The 21,786-nt window shown below is 43.0% G+C and overlaps 6 protein-coding genes across 7 annotated transcripts; 1 reads left to right on the top strand and 5 right to left on the bottom strand.

The window, feature by feature from the left end:
• Positions 1–1,751: 1,751 nt before the first annotated feature.
• LOC6737137 (carboxypeptidase B) lies at positions 1,752–3,377 on the bottom strand. The gene is made up of 3 exons (XM_002083948.4): positions 3,242–3,377; positions 2,286–3,182; positions 1,752–2,218 (listed from the first exon to the last, which is right to left on the bottom strand). Exons 1-3 carry the CDS (start codon positions 3,319–3,321, stop codon positions 1,912–1,914), a joined length of 1,284 nt encoding a protein of 427 aa, XP_002083984.1. The 5' UTR covers positions 3,322–3,377; the 3' UTR covers positions 1,752–1,911.
• Positions 3,378–3,647: 270 nt separating this feature from the next.
• On the bottom strand, positions 3,648–5,158 carry LOC6737136 (carboxypeptidase B). The gene is made up of 3 exons (XM_002083947.4): positions 5,050–5,158; positions 4,064–4,966; positions 3,648–4,003 (listed from the first exon to the last, which is right to left on the bottom strand). Exons 1-3 carry the CDS (start codon positions 5,121–5,123, stop codon positions 3,706–3,708), a joined length of 1,275 nt encoding a protein of 424 aa, XP_002083983.2. The 5' UTR covers positions 5,124–5,158; the 3' UTR covers positions 3,648–3,705.
• A 108-nt stretch (positions 5,159–5,266) lies between these two features.
• Positions 5,267–7,305, bottom strand: LOC6737135 (carboxypeptidase B). Its single transcript, XM_002083946.4, has 2 exons — positions 6,271–7,305; positions 5,267–5,628 (listed from the first exon to the last, which is right to left on the bottom strand). Exons 1-2 carry the CDS (start codon positions 7,302–7,304, stop codon positions 5,322–5,324), a joined length of 1,341 nt encoding a protein of 446 aa, XP_002083982.2. The 5' UTR covers position 7,305; the 3' UTR covers positions 5,267–5,321.
• Positions 7,306–7,713: 408 nt separating this feature from the next.
• On the bottom strand, positions 7,714–12,957 carry LOC6737134 (carboxypeptidase B). The gene is made up of 5 exons (XM_002083945.4): positions 12,032–12,957; positions 9,387–10,062; positions 8,831–8,941; positions 8,597–8,751; positions 7,714–8,130 (listed from the first exon to the last, which is right to left on the bottom strand). Exons 1-5 carry the CDS (start codon positions 12,127–12,129, stop codon positions 7,839–7,841), a joined length of 1,332 nt encoding a protein of 443 aa, XP_002083981.2. The 5' UTR covers positions 12,130–12,957; the 3' UTR covers positions 7,714–7,838.
• Positions 12,958–16,037: 3,080 nt separating this feature from the next.
• Positions 16,038–17,886, top strand: LOC6737133 (carboxypeptidase B). The gene is made up of 2 exons (XM_002083944.4): positions 16,038–16,696; positions 16,760–17,886. Exons 1-2 carry the CDS (start codon positions 16,157–16,159, stop codon positions 17,729–17,731), a joined length of 1,512 nt encoding a protein of 503 aa, XP_002083980.2. The 5' UTR covers positions 16,038–16,156; the 3' UTR covers positions 17,732–17,886.
• Positions 17,871–21,546, bottom strand: LOC6737131 (nuclear valosin-containing protein-like). Of its 2 annotated transcripts, none has more exons than XM_016171008.3 (9): positions 21,372–21,546; positions 21,054–21,177; positions 20,659–21,000; positions 20,555–20,605; positions 20,158–20,498; positions 18,800–20,092; positions 18,406–18,738; positions 18,115–18,339; positions 17,871–18,052 (listed from the first exon to the last, which is right to left on the bottom strand). In XM_016171008.3, the coding sequence occupies exons 1-9, from the start codon at positions 21,426–21,428 to the stop codon at positions 17,981–17,983; spliced, it is 2,838 nt and encodes a 945-aa protein (XP_016030763.1). In that variant the 5' UTR covers positions 21,429–21,546; the 3' UTR covers positions 17,871–17,980. The 2 variants fall into 2 exon arrangements, with proteins under 2 accessions (XP_016030763.1, XP_016030764.1); XM_016171009.3 differs by having other exon boundaries at positions 20,555–20,602.
• Positions 21,547–21,786: the final 240 nt, after the last annotated feature.

Genomic DNA, 21,786 nt, shown 5'->3' with positions numbered 1-21,786 from the left:
AGAATCAAATCTAGATTCCAAATAACTCCAAAGTTCATAAGTATTCTCGGCCAAAACATGCCCCTATGATCGAAATGAAATATATATATGTATATAAGTTAAATTCTGAATTTAATATATTCATGCACTTACATCTCTAACTTCACACTTGGACTGCATTCACAAATGATCCTTACATTTCTCAAAAACGTCTTTAAGATCAGAACACTGATGAACATGTTGAAAAGGCTTAAAATCAGCATCACGCCATAGTAGAACACAACTGTGTATGGATAGTTCACAGCGTTCAATTCAATGGAATACGGAAACATGTATGTTGCGTCGTTCTCCAAGAAATAACTAACTAAACAAATAACTACGGTCCAGATGGCAGCAGTTAACCAGACACATAGACAATAGAACCGAAATCGGGGAGTCTTTTGATTAAATTCACAGAAAACTTTGTTAAAAACATGATTCGTGGCCAAGAACCAAAGAAACGAGGCCGTCCAGAAGAAGTAACTAATGTAACCTGCAAATAAAAAATAATAATAGTAATAATATATGGTTAATAGAAAGGACATTTCCAAGGACTTACCTGCTACAGAGCAGTTTATGTTCGACAACCAGAAGAGGCATTTCATAAGCATGCAGATCATGCAAGAGATAAAGCACTTGGAGTGTAAATTCCGAAATCTCCTTAAGTACAGATAAACCGCAATAGTCAGTACATAGCATACACATGAAATCACACCAACTACAACAAAAAAAACCGAGTGATTAAAATAATTCGAGCATTACTAAACGATAGATTTACTTACGTTCGCGCACACCTGGCAACAATTTCCGGCATAAGATCAGCTTAAAGTTATATATATTTTCAGTTAAAGAGTCTCCCGTTGGGCTCCATTGGTGTAATTTTATATCTAGAGTACTATTCTAGAAGCAAGATTTAGATGTTATTATGATAAGACATGACAAATCAACAACAAACCTGTGCCAATGTATGCCAATTACTCTTAGGCTCTTCACAGGAATAATCTCTAACTTTGATATTATCCTCGACAGTTACATTTTTGATGCCATTCATTATGAATAATGAAATGAATAATGAATAATGCTCTTCAATGGGCGCAAATGTCCTACTGGAACAACAATATAGGACGCAGTTGCTCTCTTTACAGAAATATGATATTGTATCGTTTGCACCTCTCGGATTTGTGCAACTATATTGTTCCGTTACATTGACAGGAACTTGGAGTTTTCCGTGCATAAAATAGTCATCCACACTTTTTAAAACACCAATATCCACCGTGTGAATACAGTCAGACATTATCGCTTTCGATTCGCATAGAATAATTAGAAGAATAAATACGTTAAATAATTTCACAGACTTCAGCATTTTGGAACGTGATTCGATGAGAGTAAGTCTCGACTGGCCGTTTGTAAGATTTCTTCTTATATATATATAGTTTCGACACCCACTGATTCCATACGGAACTTAATCTCGGTGTTTTTATTTCGCTAAATTCCACTTGGGTGACCCAACCACTTGAGATCGAAAAATCCCATAAAATCCTTCATAAGCCTTTGATATGTATGTTTTTGATAAGTCGAGAGTCTTGATTGTTAAGCGAAACGGATTACAAATCGATTTGTCAACACACTTAGCTTCAATTACTATAATTGTTGAAATTTTAACTATAACTCAATAAAAATATTTTTTTTCTTTCTATTATTTTATTTCTATTTTAAAAAAATACAGTTTAATAATAACTATCTCTCATTGCTATTCGTTTATTTGCAAAAATTACCAAAGACTTTATCGTTTAGATACCACAAACATGCTATCAAACTGGCGTTCTCCGATTGTGTTTATAATGGTGAGGAAATCAATAAACTGAATAATCGAACAAATTTGTTGTTATAGTATTATGCAAGCGGATACTTTTGTATGACTTTCCGGGCCATGGCCGCAATGCCCACCCAGGTCTCCTTGACAATGCTATCTATATCCGATGCCGGGGGATCGAATCCTTTACCACCGAAGGGCAGTTCCATGGTGAAGGAAATGGGGAAGCCAGCATTGAAGGCATAATCATCGCTAGCTCCGGATGCAGTATAATTAATGGTTGTGGTAGAGGGTCCAATCGTATAGATAGTGCCAGTGGCCTCCTGAATAGCACTTTGACCTGCTGCAGCAACCTCATGCAGATCCTCTTCTGTATCAGGAACAGCTCTGGTAAATAGAAAATTGCAAAATATTTAAAAAAGTATATATAAATTATTGCACTTAAGATACATACGCAGTCCAGCCCCAAGGATACAGAATAAGTGATCCATAGGAATGCAAAGTCAAATACATCTGTCCGCGATCCACATAGCTATGGATGAGATCTCCAACGACCAGAGCCTCTGGTTCTGAAAAGGCCTTGGCGCCAGCATATGTGATATCACATGGATCATCCGAGGCACCCTCCTCGTTCCAGTGGAAGTCAAAGTTACGGTTGGGATCGGTGCCAATGCAATCCGAACTGCTGGGCTTCCTGGTTTTGCGCCACAAGCGAGTATCCTCCGATAACTGGGTGTACTCATAGCCATCGGGATTGACCACAGGAAGGATCACCCAATCGAAGTCCAGCAGAAGATCGGCATTATCTTCGAGATTATACACCAGCTGGTTGATCAGATAAGTAGCAGCTGCCGGTGAGATCCATTCTCGCGCATGGAAGCCACCATCCACGAGGATCACATTCTTATTACGCCTGGCATCGCCATTGGTGATTGTGATGGTTTTCAGCCAGCGACCTTCGTAACTTCTGCCCACGGTTTTCAGGAAAGCCCTACGCGGATGCTCCCTAGCCAAATCCTCGATGAACTGGTTGATCTCCTCATGGTTGTAGTATCTCTCAGTGCCCAATCTTCCATTGTAGGGAAACCACTGGCGTAACATCCGGTTCGTTTCGAATTGACGGCTCAGAGTGAGACCCACATTCCGGTTGATAATATCATACTGCACATTATTCTCATCCATTAGCTGTACAAAGTTCACCTGCTCCTGAGGATGCACCATAATCTTGGCTGGATTACCACCATTAAATTCCGAGAACACCTCATAATATGACGCATTCTTGACCAGTTCGGAAAGAGTTTCTGCAAAGGCTACCGAACGAGCTTTACCAGAGACTTCATAGACTTTATAACTAAAAAAAAAATTTCTTTAAATTACAATTTAAATTATATATTTTATTTTATATCCTACCCTTCGTATTTATTGGTTCTCTGCAGTCCTGCTGACAAGCTCAGACAGCTTAGTGCCAGAAAGACCCACCCAACTGTCATCTTTCAAAGGCGATCCCTATCTGAGCACTAGCAATTCCAAGCTATCGAACAAACTTTTGTTGACAACATTCTTGATTCGTTATCGGTAAATCGCACTTTTTATATGGTGATGGTGGTAAAATCAAGAAAAATCGATTGGAGAGTAAGATTGCTAACCATAATAATAACGAGCCATTATCAATTTGGTTCCCAATTACGTTTTCTCTGAAAGTCAAGTGAATCTAATTCGATTTTAATTGAATACTGTTTTCCATAACAAAGAACTGAAAAATGTTTTTAATATTAGAAAATTTACGTCTCTATCATCAGTGACATATCAGTGGGTATATATTGTGTTCTATAGATTAATGGTAATTTATTGGAAAAACTAAAAGACATTTTCTTCTAATACATCTCGATCACTTTCTCGGCCATGGCACGGATGCCAATCCAGGTTTCGGTGACGAACTCATCGATGCGGGTCACTGGAGGATTGAATCCAATGCTGCCAGCACCGGACAACTCCATGGTGATGGACACATTGAAGCCGGCATAGTAGCCATAGTCATCACTGGCGCCAGCAGCAATATACAGGACATTGGTGGAGGATCCATAGGTGTACACCGTACCAGTAGCGTTCTCAATGGCCTCAGCTCCAGTGCGGGCTACCGCATCCAGATCCTCCCAATTCTCGGGCAGATCGCTGTGAGTTATTAGTTACTTGTTAAAGTATATAATTTAAAATACGATAGCCATGACTTACGACGTCCATCCCCAAGGATACAGCAGATAGTTGCCGTAGGAGTGGATGGTGAGGTACATAATACCCCGATCGGCCAGTGAGTGCATCAGATCCCGGACGGTAATCGTCTCCGGTTCGGAGAAGGCCGTTGGTCCAGCATAGGTGTCCGCACATGGGTTCGAGGAGGCGCCCTCCTCGTTCCAGTGGAAGTCGAAATTCCGGTTGGGATCAGCTCCGTAACACGTCTGTCCAGCGTACGTGTATGGCTGACGGGTTTTGCGCCACATTCGAGCCAGAGTTCCGGTCTGGGTGTGCTCATAGCCATCGGCATTGACCAGTGGCAGGATGACCCAGTCGTAGTCCTTCAGCAGATGGGCGTTCTCCTCGAACTGCTCCACCAATTGATCGATGACGTAGAGGACTGCTGCTGGAGAAATCCATTCCCTAGCATGGAAACCACCATCCATGAAGATCACTTTCTTGTTAGCCTTGCCATCGCCATTGGTGATGGTGATGGTTTTCAGGACTCGCTGTTCGTAGGACCAGCCAACGGTCTTAACAAAGACTCGTCTGGGAAAACGCTTGGCCAGGTCATCGATATAGTTGATAATCTCCTCGTGCGTGTAATAGCGCTCCGTGCTCAAGCGACCCTTTCCCGTGATGGGCGCCAAAAGGCGCTGCATCTGCCGCTGGGCAAACTCCTCGGCTATGGAGGCGCCCAGGTTGGAGTTCACCAGAGTATGTGTCATCTTCTCTCCCTCAACCAGCTGCTGGAAGTGCTCCAACTGACCGGGACTCACAATCACACGAGACGGATGACCCAACAGACGAGTCTCGCTGATGAAATCGTATCCCTGCACACTAAGTTGGTGCAACAGGTGAGCCTGGTCGGCAGTCGAGGGAATCACCTCATAGATGCGGTAACTGAAAGCGAATATTTTAAATATACAATTTTATATCTAAACCCTGGCAGATATCCTTGTTGGGTCAGTAGATCCAATACTTACCCCTCGTAATCCTGTTCGCCAGCCACAAGAGTGGCGCCCAAAAAGAGGACTAGCAAACCCAGAGAGAACTTCATCTTCGCACGAACTGAGCAACCGCGTGGATGTGCCGGGCCACTTAAATAGCTAGACACAGTCAACTGGCCACATATCTAATCGACAAATGGATCCATAAATAATAAACCACTCCAAAACTCCCGCACGAGTGACCCGCAAATCAGAGCAAATCAGAGCTGGCGCAACTCGACGCTAATGTCTCTTTATTTACAGCCCGATTACGCCGGATAGCGTCTTATCACCTCCGCGGCCATGGCCCGCACTCCCACCCAACTTTCCGTGACCAATCGCTCGATGTGGGAAACCCAGGGATCGAATCCCTGGAAACCTGCAGCCGGCAGCTCCATGGTCATGGCAACTGTGGCATTCACCACGCCGAATGCAAAGTCCGCCGTATCGCCGGATGTCGGATATAGGACGTAATATGTACTTCCGTAGCTATATATTCCATTAGTTGAGTAGATGATCGCCTTGGCCCCCGCATCTGCTACGGACATCATGTCCTGGTAGGTATCCGGAAAGTCGCTGGGGAAATTAAATAATAATAATTATTATTTTATTACATATAAGGAGTAAGAAGAGAAATATTGCTCCAGATACTTGCCAAGTTACATAATATTTTTGATAGGCCTAAGAATATGTAGATGGTTCACTTAGAAACTGTCTTAAAATAATATACAAATTGTACTTGTTATGTAAGCACAAGGAACGAACTTTTTGATTGAGATAAAGTCGCAATTTACGATCTAAGCCACCAATAAATTTTATCGTTATCAATTACAAGAAAAATCTAATTTACTATCAACAAAAGCTTACATAATATCTGGAAAATATTGTTCCATAAAAAATCAAAATGAGAACAAAATGTATAATCAGTTATTTCAATAGAATTTACCAAACCATTTTGACTACAATAGCTATTGAATTTAAAATATTGGTAAGTGATAATTCAAATCTAAAAATAAAGAACATACTGATAACCCAAAGGAGCAACTCATTCTTGCCATACCTTCCGATTTCTTTAATTTGGCAATCAAGTAGATAAATATATTAGCTATCTTAATAATTATCTGCGATCTCAGTGGTCACTTAAAGACAAAATACTTTTCTATTAAACAGTTACCATCAATGATGGCCATTAAAAATTATAAATGATAACAAACGTACCTGGTATAACCCCATGGTAACAGAAAATAGTTTCCATACGAGTGTAGTGAGAGATAAAAGTTGAGTCGTCCCTTATAATGGAGCATCACATCTCGCAGGACCTGGGACTCGGGTTGGTCGAATGGTCGCTCTCCTCGGTAAATAGGTTCGCACGGATCCGAGGAAGATCCCTCATCGTGGCCCCATTCGTAGCCAAAATTCCGATTGATATCCGTGCCAATGCAATCCGGATTGCTGGTGGGTCGACGCGATTTACGCCAGTAACGAGAATCCGTGTGTGTGTACTCATATCCATCCGCATTGACTACTGGCATAATTACCCAGTCGTAGTCCTGTAAGAGCTCCTGGTTATCCCCATAGTTGTCCAACAGCTGCTGGATGATATAAAGCGCCATCGATGGTGATATCCATTCCCGAGCATGGACCGTGCCATCAATTAGAATCACCGGCTTATTCCGCCTACCATCTCCATTTGTTATAGTCAAAACTTTGAGGGGGCGTCTCTCGTAACTCCAACCAAATTGCTTCACCTGAACTCGTTTCGGAAATCTTTCGGGTAAACTATCCAGATAATCATTAATTTCTGAATGGGTATAAAATGCTGATAGTACATCAATGTGTGGCCACGGGATGAACAGCTTCTTGCTAAGATTCTCAGTTCGTTGGGCATGCACCAAAGGAGCCAGATCCTCGATCAGAACCTTATACTCCAAGTGGTAGTTTCGCAATGTTTCTAAAAACCTTTTAGCTTCCTCAGGTGGTATCATCACGTTTAGTAGGCTTTCATTGCGTTTTGGCTCGTGAAAGTCCCATAAGGGATTTTCCTTCGACCACTTCCTTACAAGATTCTGCTCCTCAGCTCCTTCGATCTTCAGTTCGTACAGTTTGTAGTCCTTGTAATCCTGCCAAGCAAACAGCACCACGGGCTGCAGCAGCAGTAGGGTTAGCAAACCCAAGAGAAGTGAAGACATTATTGCCCAAAAGTCCGATATTGACTGGGCTAAAAGACTGACTGGCGTGAGGGCTAATCGCATTAACCGTTTTTATCACTTTATTGGAGACGCTGCCGACTGCTTACGATACCAAAAAGCCGGATCGCTTTTATGACCAAGTAGGTAGTTCCCCTTCTTATATTCAGGGCTCGAGAGAACCCACTAGTTCCAGTTCATTTAAACCTAAATTTAAATTTATAAATCATAAATAAAATAGCGAAAATAACTCTGTATTTTATTAGTCGTTGTATATGAGTGAAGACAAATCAAATTTCGTTTCAAAATCAAGTCCGTGATAAATGTTGTCCAGTTTCATATATTTAATTAACATTCTTTTCATTTTTTGGCTACACTTATTTTAATTACCAGCAATCTGCAATTCATTCAGCAAATGCATATAAAATCAACGAATAAATATGCATTCCTTTCAGGTAAAAGAAATAAAGAAATATTTAAACGGAAATATTTATTCACTATTCATCTCTTTAATGCTTAACAACGAGGTCACTTATCATTTTAGTTTTAACAAACAATAAATTCAATTGCTTAAGGTCTTAGGAAATACAGTGGCGCCTCCTAGTAAAGGCTGACGTGCCGAATGAACTCGATGAAGCCGGCGAATGTCTCCTTGCAGACGTGGATGATGTCGTGGGCGGGCACATGGAACTCGTCACCGGGCAGCTCGAGCGTGTAGGACAGCGGGATTCCCAGATTGCCATAGGCGAAGTCGTCCAAGCTGCCGGAGGCCTCGTACAAAATGGACGCGGAGGTGCCGGTGGTGTAGCGCGTTCCACGGTACCTGCCGATCTGGTTGGCGGCCCTCAGAGCCACCGAGCGCAGCGTTCCCACGGTGGGTGGCACGGTGTTTCTACACAGAGAGGAATTATAGATTAAATAAAAATTTAAAAACATATTAGCAGCAGAATGAATATTTCTTTTCATCAAATGTAAAATATTTTAATTGTTGAGTTTTCAAAATTTCAACTAACATTTATATAAACAATCAAAGAAAACCCCGCATATTTTTTAAGATTTTAATTATGACTTATTCCATGCCTTAAAATGATATCACAAATTTTAAAAAAATTAATAGTTTGCCTGTCATCAGTTTAAACTTTAGTATTCAACGAGCAGTGCAACAAAAATGAATTAAATGGTTGCATTGGCAGAAATATTCGCGTTTAATTGCTTTTAGCAAATAATTGAAAAGTAAATTGAATTTCTTTCGGGGCCACCCGCTGGTGGGGCCTTCAGCCACAGCCGAGGATTTTCGGACATGGTACATGCAACATGGAAATCAGGGTGGCTGCACTCCACTTTCCGCCCGTACTCACTTCGCATAGCCGTAGGGATAAAAAATGAATTTGCCAAATGAGTGAACATCCAGGCTGAGTTTCACACGGTTTCGATTGAATTCCAGATACCGCACCACCGCCGAGGTCTCTGGCTCCGAGTTGGGTGCAGTGCCCGAGTAGACCTCCGAGCAGAGCTGTTGGTTTTTGGGAGTGGAAAGAATTTTGGCACGGATTACGTGGCGAAGGTCAATGTCGGGTCAATGTGTGACTTACGTTCTGGCTGGCTCCCTGATAGTTCCAGTGGTTCCCAAAGTTGCGATTGATGTCCACGCCGGAGCAGGAATGACCCGCATAACGATGACGGTTCTTGCGCCAGAAACGATCCTGCAAAGGATTTCAAATATTTATCAAATTCAATAAACAATAAACATAACGGCAATTGAATATTATGTGAAATATGTATTTTTTAGGTTACTTATGCTCAAAATTCATGTGATCATTTAAACTGGCGGTTTATGAGCACGCAAAACATTAAACATATATTTAAAATGTATTTTAAGTCTCATGACATCCAAGCACTTTTCAAATGACACTTTTCTCTAAAATAATTTATGTGTTTTCCCTCAGCTTTTCAATGGATATTTAAAGCGTATATGTATTACAAGATAAATGAGCAAGACTTGTTCAACACATGTTCGAATCTTTGATATTTCGTTGTTTAATTATATAAATTTAAGTTTTTCTTTTGCCCTAGCTGACATAACAAATGAATACAACTTATTTGGATTATATGCATTAGTAAATAAGTTAGTTACACCCCCTCACTTACCGTCGTGTGCGTGTATTCATAGCCATCGGGATTGACCAGAGGCACCAGGAAGATCTCCACATCCTGCAGGACTCTCGTGAAGGCGCGCAGATTGCTCAGCAGTTCGTAGGCCAAGTAGAGAACGGTCTGCGTGGTAATCCACTCCCTACCGTGGGTGGCTGCCTGGATATAGGCCACTCGACGAGGACGTACCCTACTGTTCAGAGAAATCGAGAGAGCAGCTATGTGCCGACCCTCGTTGGAACGACCCAAGGATTCATAGCGACAGTACTGCGGATATCTAGCGGCCAAGCCGCTCATGAAGCTGAGCACCTCGTGGTACCGCGGATAGTGCGAGAAGAAGCCGCGAGCCTGACGACGAGCCCTACGACGTGGTCGCTCCGCCTCCTGGCACTCATCCTGCTGGCACTCCTCGTACTCCGCATCGTAGTTATCCTCCGCGTAGGAACTGTTCGCTTGAAGGGCCGCCATCAGCTCCATGAGCGGCTGCATCTCGTAGCTAACTCCCAAACTGGAAAGACTCGCCTCGAACTGCGTCTTCCGCGTGGGACTCACAGTCAGTACGGAGGAGTTTCTGGTCAGCAGCCAAAAGTCCAGCTCTGCGTCGTTCGTCTGAAGGTCGACCATGTACTTGAAGGCATCCTCGTCTCCATGTTGCACCGTGTATTTTGTATAACTGAGATAAAGATTTTAAAATTTTCTAGTGTTGTAATTTTTTATAAAAAATAATGAAATTAAATCACAATAATAAAATTTAATAAGTTAATTTTGCCAACAATTTTAAAGCCATAATTTCCAGTGAGTATGTCAAGGTTGGGTTATAAATTGTTTTGATAGATACGTGTTAATTAATTCATTGTTGAGATACGCGTTGTTTGGACAAATAAATATTAACATTCAGTTGGCAGGCGTTTAATTAATTTAACAGCAAAACATTTTCGAACTTTTTGCTAGTTGTCTTCAGCAAAACACATTTTTTGTTTGAAACTAAAAGTGTGATATGGTCATTAGTGGTTTCTAATTAACTGATACACCGGATTGCCAGATAATCATAATCTAGCGGCGGGAAATCCCGATGATTGCTCCACATGTCTCAAACTAATTGGACAACAAATTAATTTATGGCTCGCCCTCGCCTGGCGTCAAAATGAGTTGTTGATTCATAAATTTATGCAAAACGACTGCTGGCCGCTGTTTGTTGGCTCTTTGCCACCTCGCAGCGAATCGGTGGCCAATTTATCATCTCTCGAAATTCCACACACAAAACCACACATTTATAAGAAAATACATAAAAATATGTGAATAGTGAAGCAACAAGACTAAATATCTCGTTTGCATTATGCGATTTCGTGGGTGGCAGGGGGCATTGTTGCATTATGATATGCTATTATATGCCACACAAAAGCTAATCACGTGAGCCGGCCAACGGCATTCGATGATAATTTAACAAGACGCCCCAAACAGTTGGCCAAAATAAAATAGCCAGCGGGGCTCATTTTTCAAACTTAAAAGTTACGATTTATTTTCGAAATTTTCCCAACGCCTATTTAATCAAATCAAAGCCTATTGTCCAACTTGGCCTTGTGAAAATGTTTATATCACTCAGCATGCATATCTTTATGTTTTTGAACTTGAAAACGGTTAGGAAACCAAACATCTGGCCAGTATTTAATCGGAAGTATGCTTTTCATTTCGATACGGTCTTCCAGTCGGAAGTTCTGCAACCACAAAGCCATCATTACTCATACGCCACATGGGCCAATGACAGGCGGGGATGTATGCGCGATGGGGGCGTGGCATGTTTGGCAAACAGTTTGCACTGCGATCGCTTGCCAATTGCAAATGTCTGGCAATTATCAACGGAATTGCTGAATGTACATCTGTTGGTCTTTGACCAAACGACAAAACGTTTAGCCCTGCTCATTGTGATGACTTCTAATCACGGCCAATGACCATGGACTAGGCCAACAACAATAAGAAAAAAATGATTTAAAAACATACAGCTTTTGTTTATCCTATGATTAGATGCGGCTTTATGGTGTTTGCATATTTTAAGATGTTCAACAAAGTGCACTGGTAGCCAAAACACAAATCAAGTTTTTCATTGTTCAACGAAAAGCACACAATCAAAATATTTCTAAAACAGAGCAATTTGTATTAGTTAAAAAAAATAATAATAAATATTAATTTAGTGAGCTAACTATCTCAAAATAATAAGCATGAGAAATTTGATAAAATTTTGAATATTTTACTTAGTATTGTAAATTTTTGCAGATGCATATTTTGTTTAGATTTGGCCCTATTCTCTGGCTTCTCTATTCTCTGTAAAAACAAGTAATCATTTGTTTCCTTCAGGCATTTGTTATTTAACCATTACATTTTGATTTTGGTTACTACACTTATGTTCTTTAAAGCTGGACCAGTGGAACTGATCCGGGCCATGAGGGATCATCAAAACCAACTGAAAAAGCCCTGATCATGGATGCGATGCGAAAACCAGTTAATCAGCTAGAAACAACACTCGACCACTGACCAACAAAAAACGTTTAAAATTGATGTATATTACGTATTTCGGCTTTTTTTTCTACTTTTTGTAAACGTTGTAATTTAAAATTAATGCGAGTAGCCGCTGCTGATGATATTACCCTTCGTAGCCGGCGAGATTGTTGGCGATGCCGAGATCCGCCAATCCGACGAGGCATAAAGCCAAGCTGCACACGATTCCCTGCCACATTTTTACCATTTATATGTAAATTTTATATATATCTATATATATATATATATATATGTATATACTGTGCACATGCACCGAGATGCTTCCACGATCTTTGGCTAATTATGTATTAAAATATGCTGTTGCATGGACAGCCGCACACGTATTTGTAAGATTTTTATTTTTGCACTTTTGTTTGGCTGTTTGTTTGTTTTATTGTTTGCACGCTGCACACTGACGGCGATTGGGTAAGAGTTTCAGTTTTTCAAGAGCTCTTAGTTGAAGTGATTAGCTTGGGGAAAATATTATAACACTAAAAGAAACTCTGTTCAGCGGACGCGATCCGTGCGTTCCATCTCCGGTCCGGCGGAAGACTGACGGGCGGTTTGTAAAGCGGCCGAGAAAGAAGACGAGATCTTGGCCAAAAAATGGTCTCGGATCCGAGAGTCGATTGTTTAGAAAAGTGAGTGTCAAGGTCGGGCTTTGCGACCAGTTTTTAAAGTTCCGAAATAAAGCGGCAAACGCGTCACGAGACGAGATTTTGGGCACGCGTCCTGACCATTATAAATACTCCGACTTTCGGCTAAGAACTTTTGTGATATTTTTGCATAATTTATTCACCGGTTCGATTCCCTTTAATCTGTACTTTTTCTTTTCTTTAATTGATTGGGAATTTTATTCGTATTTTTTTTTTTTAGATCGAAAACTCGTTTGTCTCGAAATCACTTTTGATCAGTTTCGCCGCACTAACAATTTGTTCTGGCTTATTTTGTGGCTTTTGCATCCGCATATGTCGATTCGTGAATCGATTCTGAAGCCGCTGCTAGTTAATTTTCTGGTTTTTATAGACAAACTCGCTTCCTAATGTCATCATGATGATGAGTGTTCCTTAGCGTTTCGATTTGAAAGTTCAAGATGTGCTCGTGATGGAGATGGTCCATACTATTGGAGCACTGAACTTTCGAATATTTTGGCCAAAAACGGACAAGGTCACTGGGCCCCAAATAGCCGGAAGCAATAGTGCGATGGGTTCAGTTCATTACAGTTACCATTTGGCGTCTAATACGCATTTATTGAGTTCATTAATTCGTGAAGAGATCATCATCATTGTGATCGCCGCCAGAAGCCAGGTCACTCAATGTCCAACTCATCGTCTGATATTTATATTTGCTTTCGGCACCATTCGTTTTGGACCGCTTTTGTGTGTAATTATAACACTTGGCCATAGCTTCGGGCACTTCCGCCTGCATTTTTTTCGATAGGGAATTTGACAGATAAACAATCGATGAACCGCCATATCGCATATTTCCGGTGCCGAAACCGATTCGAAAAACAACTTGTTTGGCTGAAATAATTTACATTTGAAATTTGGTGCGACTTCTGTGGCTTAATGGCACCACTTGGCTTAATGCCAGCCCGCTCTAGTCGGCTTCTAAATCATTTTAGTTTATTTATTAACCAAATCCAGACACCGCCACATCTTCACAGAAGCCCAAAGGGCATTCAACTTCCCCAGCAAATTAATTCACAATCTCCACGCGACGATCGCATTAGCTTAAAGGCTTATATACATATGTACATGATTATATGTTCGTATAAGGAGGTATCTATTTGGCTTTCGGTATTGTTCGACTCAAGGCATGGCCATTGTTTTTGTCGCGTTTTCGACCGAATTATTTGCATCTGAAAACCCACTGGTGACAATAGATGCGTTTTGGCCTTAACCATGAACATGAAAACTTAAATCTTCGCTTGGGAACGGAACTGCGAGCTGCAAAGGCATAAATTCAAGTGATAGCAGTATAAACTAATTTACTTTTAAGATCAAATTCCAGCTTAGTTATGCTTATTTAATAGAGCGTTTATTGTTTGCATAGGAGTGAGTAATCATCTTGTGCTCGCATAGCAATCAAAGTAATCAGAATATTGCCTCACAAACTATGCCAAATTGCACAAAGTTAAATTGCCCTGCCACATGACAAAAATCCAGCTCATTGGGGCAGGTCCAGGCAACACAACTTTGCCAGCAAATCCGTATTCGTTTGGGCATAATTGTTTGGAATTTCGTTAATTCGTAAACAGTTTTATGCTACATTACGTTTCGTCATCGCAACTCGAACAAAAGACAGGAGACAGCTGTCATTCCTGGCAAGAAAAAAAAAAAAACGGCACCGAATTCAACAAAGTTTGGCCCTTTATATTGGCCAACATGCTAATGACATAATGCATACTTGAAAAGGGGTTTCCCCTTTAACTTTTACCCCCGCAGAAGGACGACCGACAACCGACTGACTTACTGACTGGGAAAGGCTTCACTTGCTTCGTTCATCCATTTGGTTTTAGTCCTTGCGTGTTTATGCATAGTTCCACACTGAAAAAAAACATGAACACATTTTCAAAGAGTATTTTAAAGGGGCTACTTATGTAAATAGCCTTTTTCAGCTAAATTGGTATCTGGTTCCACAAAAATATCATTTTATTTCTAATGTAAAAAGATAAAGATATAAATATTATAAATAAATAGCTATTTCAATTACACAAATTTTAAATTAAATAACTAACCAAGTTCCTAAGCATCTAAGAATAATTTAATTTACAATAGTAAAAGGGTATACAACCGGAAAGGAAATAGCAACGTATTATGTAGACATAGCTAGACGTAAATATATGGCAGTCACTGTGTCAGGAAGTTGACTAAAAGACCGTTAAATGAAAATCAACACGAACATGCTTCCTGTATAAATCAACTGGTTGCGTTGCTCCCGCTATATGCCATACATATTTATACCAATTTATATGGATTCAGTTAAGGACTCCATGAATTTTTGTGGGTGGTCCTGCACCGAACTGCCGCGCACTTTTGACTTTTGCGTTGACATGACATTTGCCAGGACATAGGAAGCATATTACACTAGGCAACAAGTTGTCGGAAAAGTATGAGCACCTTGAGGTGGAATATTTGTCTAATATATGGAAAATATTATTGCTGCACAATAAGATATAATATTATTAAAACAAAACCAAGATTTTATTTAAATAAATAAAAAAAACAATTATAAACGTACATATTAAATATTTAAGCATTTAATATTACATATGTCTGATCTGAAACTAAAAGATTCATTTATGAATATAATTATTTGCCTGCAGCTCAGTGTAATCAGGAAGCCCAGCTCCACAAATGAACTTCGCTGCAAAACGCTTAACCGGAGAAGGCTCCTCCTCCAAATCCTTGTGGCTCGTTTCCCAGGCTGCACGCCAGCAACTGGAGTCCCTGTTTATTTGCATTAGTAGGCGCCTCCTGCGCTTTTGGACGCCCACGTCGCTGCTCCTCCAGCGCCCATTCCCAGCCAGTCAAGCCACCCCGTCCTCCTGTCTGACATTTAGCATATTTGCGTTTTGTGGCAGCTGCAGCCAGGCTGGGGGATTCCGATTCCGAGCCGGAATCCAAATCCAATTCCGCATTACATGCTACCGTGCCCAACTTATTAAACGTTGTCGCTGTCCCATTTACCCACTGCGAACCGCACACTCGAAAAAAAACCTATAAAAAATGTACACACAAATGAGCCCAAATATACTATACTGGTAAAAGTTAAATGTAAGTTATTAGTTACTTAATCTTGCGAAATTCCATAGCCAATAGAGGCTATTCCAATTTAACGATCTCACCAACAACTTGTATCGATTTTCTTGCAGTGCATCAGCAGGAGCAACTCAATGGCGGGAGTTGGACTTTCTGTGGGAGTACGAATTTCGCCATTTGGGAGTACAAAACCCAAGCGTCCGCTGCTCCAGGCCCGCACAATGGAGGACAAACCCAAGCAGGGCACACGGCTGGCTCTGCTCGTGGTCGAGCGGCTGCACCTGAACATCAAGTGCCAGGTGAGCGAGGCACCCAGCAGGCCTGGGTGATTCCACTTAGTTGTCACTGCCGATCGAAATCTCAGTTTTCATTTGTGCTTCTAGCATACGAAGGGTACAAATACTTAAATTCTCAAGTGATAAATCTTTTTCTTGTTTGTTTCTCTGTTAAAATTCTATCGTCTGCTCTGCGATGGCCACCATAACCAAACGTAAAAATCAGACTGCAAAGGATCGGAGCCGTACAGATGCCGCTACGGCGCTTCGCAGGCTGGTCATCCCTCGACCGGACATCCTACACACCTATCTGGAGTACAAGCAGATCAATCAGTATCTGCAGTATCTGGAACAGCGGTATCCACACTTCGTACACGTCCACATCCTGGGCCACACGCACGAGAAGCGGGAGATCCGAGGTCTGGAGATCAACTGGATGAACTCGGAGAACGTGGAGCTCTCGCCGCAAATACGGGAGCACTTACCCCGGCTCTTCGAAATCGGCCCCAATGGACGATTCACCGTTCCGGTGATACACGTGGGTGAGCATTGCCGGAAAACTGTCTTCATTGAGGCTGGCACACATGCCCGCGAATGGATAAGCATCTCCACGGCCCTCAATTGCATCTACCAGCTGACGGAGCGCTACACCAGGAACATCGAGGTGCTACGGAAGCTGCGCTTCATCATCGTTCCGCTGGTCAATCCCGATGGCTACGAGTACTCCCGCACCAAGGTAAGAAAAGATTTTACCAGATTTACCAATTACGACTCATCACATTTTCCAACTCCATGTTAGAATCCCAAGTGGCGCAAAAACCGCCGGCCACACAAGTCCACCAAATTTGTGGGCACTGATTGCAACCGAAACTACGACATCTTCTGGAACAGCGGGCCCAGCAAGATCAACCGTAACACATACAAGGGTGAAAGTCCGTTTTCCGAGCCGGAGACGCGGGCCATGAGGTGCATTCTCGACAGGATGAGTTCGAACCTCCTGTTCTTTTTGTCCCTGCACTCGTATGGCCAAAGTATCATGTACCCTTGGGGCTACTGCCGTGACAATCCGATTTACTGGCGTGAATTGAGCTCCCTGGCGAGTTCCGGCAAGAGTGCGATCAAGTCCTACAATGGCCGGGAGTACCGAACGGGTAGCATCAGCTGTCTGACCAAGCGAACCATTGCCGGATCCGTTGTGGACTATGTATATGGAGTGTTGAAAGTGCCGATGGCATTGGTAATGGAGCTGCCATCTCGAGAGCTCGGCTTTCAGCCGCCAGTGGAGATGATCAGTCAAATTGGCCACGAAAGTTGGTACGGTATCCGGGAGATGTGCAAGCGCTCCTTTGATTTGCGACATCAGATTGTCCGTGAAAAGGAGCCACCACTGCCGTGGCCGGCTCGTAACGAAAGCAGTAATGAGGGCGTGGCTATCCAGAGTACGTCAACGCCCACGGAAGAGACCAATGCGGCTGGTGGCGATTTTGCCAAAACCACGACCAAGAAGAAGCGATCCAAGCGCACGTTTCGCTCGCAGCACGAGAACATTGTACGGCTGCAAAAGAGTTTAAAGGCACGTGAAGCCCAAGATCTGCCCGAGGGCATTCAAGCCCTGCAGCCCGGACTCTTCCCGCGGCAAATGGAGCCGCATTATCCACCGATAAAACGATCCGGACTCAGTCGTGATGGACAGGGCGGTGGAGATGGCGTGATTCTGACCAGCCGTGGCAAATCTACCATTTCTTCGCCAGTGTCGCTGGTGCTCCTATAAGTTTAGAACTTTTTTTTTGTGATTAGTGTGGCAACGTGAAATTAAATGTGTAAGTCAAACTAAACTGCGATGAACCCAAATAGTTTAACTTTTATTTTGTAAGTTACTACAAAAAAATTAAAACGAACCAAAAACAAAATACATTTCACATGGTAGGTTAAATTGTTTTTTCTGGGTAACATTTCGCAATTTACAATTAAATTGGTTCGCGATGGTGCTAAAACAACAAACTCAATATTGTTGATCGGTTTACTTATCATTTGGGCTGGGTACCCTAGGTGCAGCATATTTCAGGCGCAGTTTATCGTATATTTTGCGGTCCTGTTTAGTAAATAAATACACGTTAAACAATTATAAGTAACAATGTATTGGGGCATTCTTACCTGTTCGTTAACGGAGGGCCGAAGCTGCTGCAAAGCTTCCTTGAAATGCTGGCTGCGTACGCACAGATCGTCGAGATTTGTGTCGCCGTTGTTTAGAGATTGACGCAGGGAGAACATGGAGGCCTGCTTGACCAATCCTGCCAAATCTGCGCCAGTATAGCCCTCGGTTTGGGCAGCAATTTCATCGAGATCCACATCGTCGGCCAGAAGCGGACGCTTTCCGTTCTGCGATTGAAAAGAAAAAAATTATTTAAATATAATTTATCGAATGAAATGTCAGCAAAATTGTACCTTTGTGGTGGCCTTCAAAATCTCGGTACGTTCGCTCTGCTCGGGGAAACCCACGTACAAAATGGTGTCCAGGCGACCCGGTCGCAGGATGGCCGGATCAATGATATCAGGTCTGTTGGTGGCCGCCAATATGTACACACCCTTACGCTCCTCGACGCCATCCATTTCGGTCAGCAGTTGGTTAACGATACGAGTGCCCGAATTGTTACCATCGCCACCATCCGATCGCTTGGGACACAAGGAGTCGAACTCGTCGAAGAAGATGACGCAGGGTGCAGAGTTACGGGCACGTTGGAAACAGGCACGGACAGCGCGTTCGCTCTCGCCGACATACTACACAATATACACACATGATGAGCAATGCAAGAAATATACAACATTTCAGTTATCTTACCATGTTCATAAGCTCGGGGCCCTTCACCGATATGAAATTGATGCCAGCCTCATTGGCAATAGCCTTGGCCAAAAGTGTTTTGCCGCACCCCGGCGGACCGCATAGCAGAACACCTGACGGAGCTGTCAGCCCAAGACGTTCCAGCATTTCTGGATACTTAACTGGTGCCAAGACAGCCAACTTGAGCTCTTCGCGAATTTTCTCTAGGGCACCAATGTCATCCCACGTGGTGTCTGGCACTGTTATAAAGCCCTCGCGCTTGGCCGAAGGCTGCATCACCTTAATGGCATCTACGAAATCGATGAGAGTGAGGCAGAAGTTTGGGTCGGCGAACTCCTCGGGGGGGTTGTCAAGAAAATTGGTCAGCTCGGCCAGCGTGGGTTCATAGTACTCGTCGTTGGAGGAGGAGGAATCCACCTCCTGCTCAACGGCTTTTTTCGGCGCCTCGGGAGCGACTTCGTCCACATCCATGGCTGCGTCCGTTGGTTGCTCCGCTGATTTCTTCGGTGTTTTCTTCGGCGACTTCATCAATGATTTGCCGTTGGTCGCTTTCTTGGGGGTTTCAATTTTGGGCGAGTCGCCTTCTGATTTATCCTTATCAGATGTTTCCTTGTCACCATCTTCTTTTTCTTCTGCCTCTGCATCTTTTGCAGTTTCTTCTTTATCTTTTGAGTCAGCCACAGTTGTTGGTTCATCTGCGTCCTCGCTGGGCTCGTCGTCATCCAAAGTGACCGTTGTCATGTTCTTCTCACTGGCAGCGTGCAGTTCACGGAACTTCTTCATGGACCTACGCTTTACGGCCACAGAAGCTGCCCGGCTGACGAGAGCCATCAGATCAGCACCGACATATCCCGGTGTTAGCTCTGCAATCTTATCATAATTTAGTTTGGGATCGACGGACAAGCCTTCGCACTGGATGCGTAAGATTTCACGACGCTCCTTCCGCGACGGGATGTGTATGGCAATTTCGTGATCGAAGCGACCGATGCGACGAAGTCCAGGGTCCAGGACATCGGGACGCGTGGTGGCCGCTATGACGACAACTGATTGGCCAAACTCATTGGCCTTCAGGTTGTCCAGGCTGCTTATCAGCTGCGAAACAATGCGACGTTCCATATCCTTGGACGCCCACTGACGATTTCCTCCGATGGCGTCGATCTCATCGATGAAAAGCACACAAGGCGAGTAGCCAATGGCCTGATCAAAGACCTCGCGAATCCGCTCTTCCGACTCACCAGAGATGCCACCAATTAGTTCCGTGGCTGGAATTTCCATCAGAGGCATTTTTAGTTGCTGTGTCGTAAAGCAGAGATTATTTATATGTGAAATAACAATTTATTTTTAGTTATAAAACACACCCCGCTAATGGCACGAGCAAGAAAGGTTTTGCCACAGCCTGGCGGTCCATGCAGCAATAAACCTCTCGAAGGCAATAGTCCCAATTGAAAGTAGAACTCCGGCGACTTGATATGGATCAGCATTTCACACAGCTCCTTTAGAGTGCTATCCATGCCACCAATGTCCCGGAAACTTTCCGTGGGGTGCTGCACCTCCAGATCCCTTTTGAACTTCCGGAGGCGATCGCGACTTGGGTTTTGGTGCAACTGCTGATATAAGCCAGGCACATTACGGTGATCTTTGGAACGCGGTACGGCGTCCTCTGAAAGATTTTTCGCCCTATTGCCCACAACTTGGTGCACTAAAACAAAAGGTTTAGGTTTCATTGATTTCGCAAAAGTATTTCAAATAACTTACGCTTTTGAATGGTATCCGCACTGCCGGCGTGAATAGTATTCGGTTTAGCTACTAATGAAGAATGTCATTTAACCAAGTCATAGACTAATGGATTGGTAACCCACCTTTCTTTGCAGCCACTGCGATCTCCGGCACGTCCTGCATCAGGCGTTTCAAAGCGCTGCCCTGCACTGCTGGATTAGGAGGAGGAGCAGCAGCAGCAGCTCCTCCATCTCCGTTGGTGGTGTTTGTATTGGAGTCATCTTCGTTCTCGTCTCCACTGGATATATCGATGGGCTCGCTGATTGGCTTGGGCGCCAGCGGCTTTCTTGGTTGACTGTACAGGCTGTTCATCATATTGTTCATTACACTATTCGTGGGTGGTGCCTCGGAATCCTCGCTAACACAATCTTCCTCGGAACTGCTTACCTTGTCCAAGTTGTAGCTTTCCGAAATGATCGAGAATGCTGCAATAGAAATATTAGTTAAAAACAAAAACACCACTATCTTTCATGTTTACCTTGGTGCACCAGCTGTCTGAATGGTCCGAATTTGCGACGTGAATATTCCGGATACTTTTGCATCAACTCCCTGGTCATCTGCTTCACATCCAGGTAGGTTTCCCCGATGTGCTCCTCCAGATACTGAAATCGAAAGTAGAGCGCAATTAGCACACAATGCGGGTAGCCTGCGACCTAACCTTGTTTTCCCTTGCCCAAATTCGCCGCCCTGCGAAGGGTTTTTGTGTTTTTTTTTTTTTTGGGCTGCTTTCATGGGAATTTACCGGCTATCGGGCAGCTGGCTAGTTTGTGGATATAAACTACTGATATGGACCCACCTTCTTTACTCGGATCGTTATAAGATGGTCGTGCAGCAGCGGCTTGGCTTTCTTCATATTATTCGAGGATTAATTCTGTCTAGACATTCGCACGAGGACAATTAAATCACTTTGCCGCTCGCAAAATGCTAACGAAGCGAAGCTGTGGCTTCGATATCTTCGCTTTGGAGGCCGTTTCCACTCTTCCACTTCTCCGCCTCGGATTCGTATTTATCGAACGTGATTTATAACAATCAAGCGGTAATTTTTGAATAATCTCTACACGGCAGACGCCTCAAATTGTTTTATTTAAAAGAATATTTAGCTAACGATAAACCTAACTTTTAAACCTTTTGACTTTTACGAGTGCAAATTTTGCCGTGTGAACACGCAGTAAATCCGGCAGTAACTGTGTCATCGATAACGTTGGCGTTGT

The sequence above is a fragment of the Drosophila simulans genome, chromosome 3L (assembly GCF_016746395.2).
Source record: "Drosophila simulans strain w501 chromosome 3L, Prin_Dsim_3.1, whole genome shotgun sequence".
Lineage (NCBI taxonomy): Eukaryota > Metazoa > Arthropoda > Insecta > Diptera > Drosophilidae > Drosophila > Drosophila simulans.
Note: the sequence above shows the minus strand (reverse complement) of the source record. Positions and strands in the feature narration are given on the sequence as shown.

Excerpts from the sequence above, each read along its gene's own strand:
- LOC6737131 (XM_016171008.3), bottom strand. The coding sequence starts at position 21,428 with ATGAAGAAAGCCAAGCCGCTGCTGCACGACCATCTTATAACGATCCGA. Across the intron at positions 21,001-21,053 it reads CAGACAGCTGGTGCACCAAG|CATTCTCGATCATTTCGGAA; the intron begins GTAAACATGAAA and ends TTTCTATTGCAG. Across the intron at positions 20,093-20,157 it reads TTGCTCGTGCCATTAGCGGG|CAACTAAAAATGCCTCTGAT; the intron begins GTGTGTTTTATA and ends TTTACGACACAG.
- LOC6737133 (XM_002083944.4), top strand. The coding sequence starts at position 16,157 with ATGGCCACCATAACCAAACGTAAAAATCAGACTGCAAAGGATCGGAGC. Across the intron at positions 16,697-16,759 it reads ACGAGTACTCCCGCACCAAG|AATCCCAAGTGGCGCAAAAA; the intron begins GTAAGAAAAGAT and ends ACTCCATGTTAG.
- LOC6737136 (XM_002083947.4), bottom strand. The coding sequence starts at position 5,123 with ATGAAGTTCTCTCTGGGTTTGCTAGTCCTCTTTTTGGGCGCCACTCTT. Across the intron at positions 4,967-5,049 it reads GGCGAACAGGATTACGAGGG|TTACCGCATCTATGAGGTGA; the intron begins GTAAGTATTGGA and ends ATTCGCTTTCAG. Across the intron at positions 4,004-4,063 it reads TATCCTTGGGGATGGACGTC|CGATCTGCCCGAGAATTGGG; the intron begins GTAAGTCATGGC and ends AATAACTCACAG.
- LOC6737135 (XM_002083946.4), bottom strand. The coding sequence starts at position 7,304 with ATGCGATTAGCCCTCACGCCAGTCAGTCTTTTAGCCCAGTCAATATCG. Across the intron at positions 5,629-6,270 it reads TTACCATGGGGTTATACCAG|CGACTTTCCGGATACCTACC; the intron begins GTACGTTTGTTA and ends TAATTTCCCCAG.
- LOC6737137 (XM_002083948.4), bottom strand. The coding sequence starts at position 3,321 with ATGACAGTTGGGTGGGTCTTTCTGGCACTAAGCTGTCTGAGCTTGTCA. Across the intron at positions 3,183-3,241 it reads AGAACCAATAAATACGAAGG|TTATAAAGTCTATGAAGTCT; the intron begins GTAGGATATAAA and ends TTTTTTTTTTAG. Across the intron at positions 2,219-2,285 it reads TATCCTTGGGGCTGGACTGC|AGCTGTTCCTGATACAGAAG; the intron begins GTATGTATCTTA and ends TCTATTTACCAG.
- LOC6737134 (XM_002083945.4), bottom strand. The coding sequence starts at position 12,129 with ATGGTAAAAATGTGGCAGGGAATCGTGTGCAGCTTGGCTTTATGCCTC. Across the intron at positions 10,063-12,031 it reads AATCTCGCCGGCTACGAAGG|TTATACAAAATACACGGTGC; the intron begins GTAATATCATCA and ends TCTTTATCTCAG. Across the intron at positions 8,752-8,830 it reads ATCAGGGAGCCAGCCAGAAC|CTCTGCTCGGAGGTCTACTC; the intron begins GTAAGTCACACA and ends AAAAACCAACAG.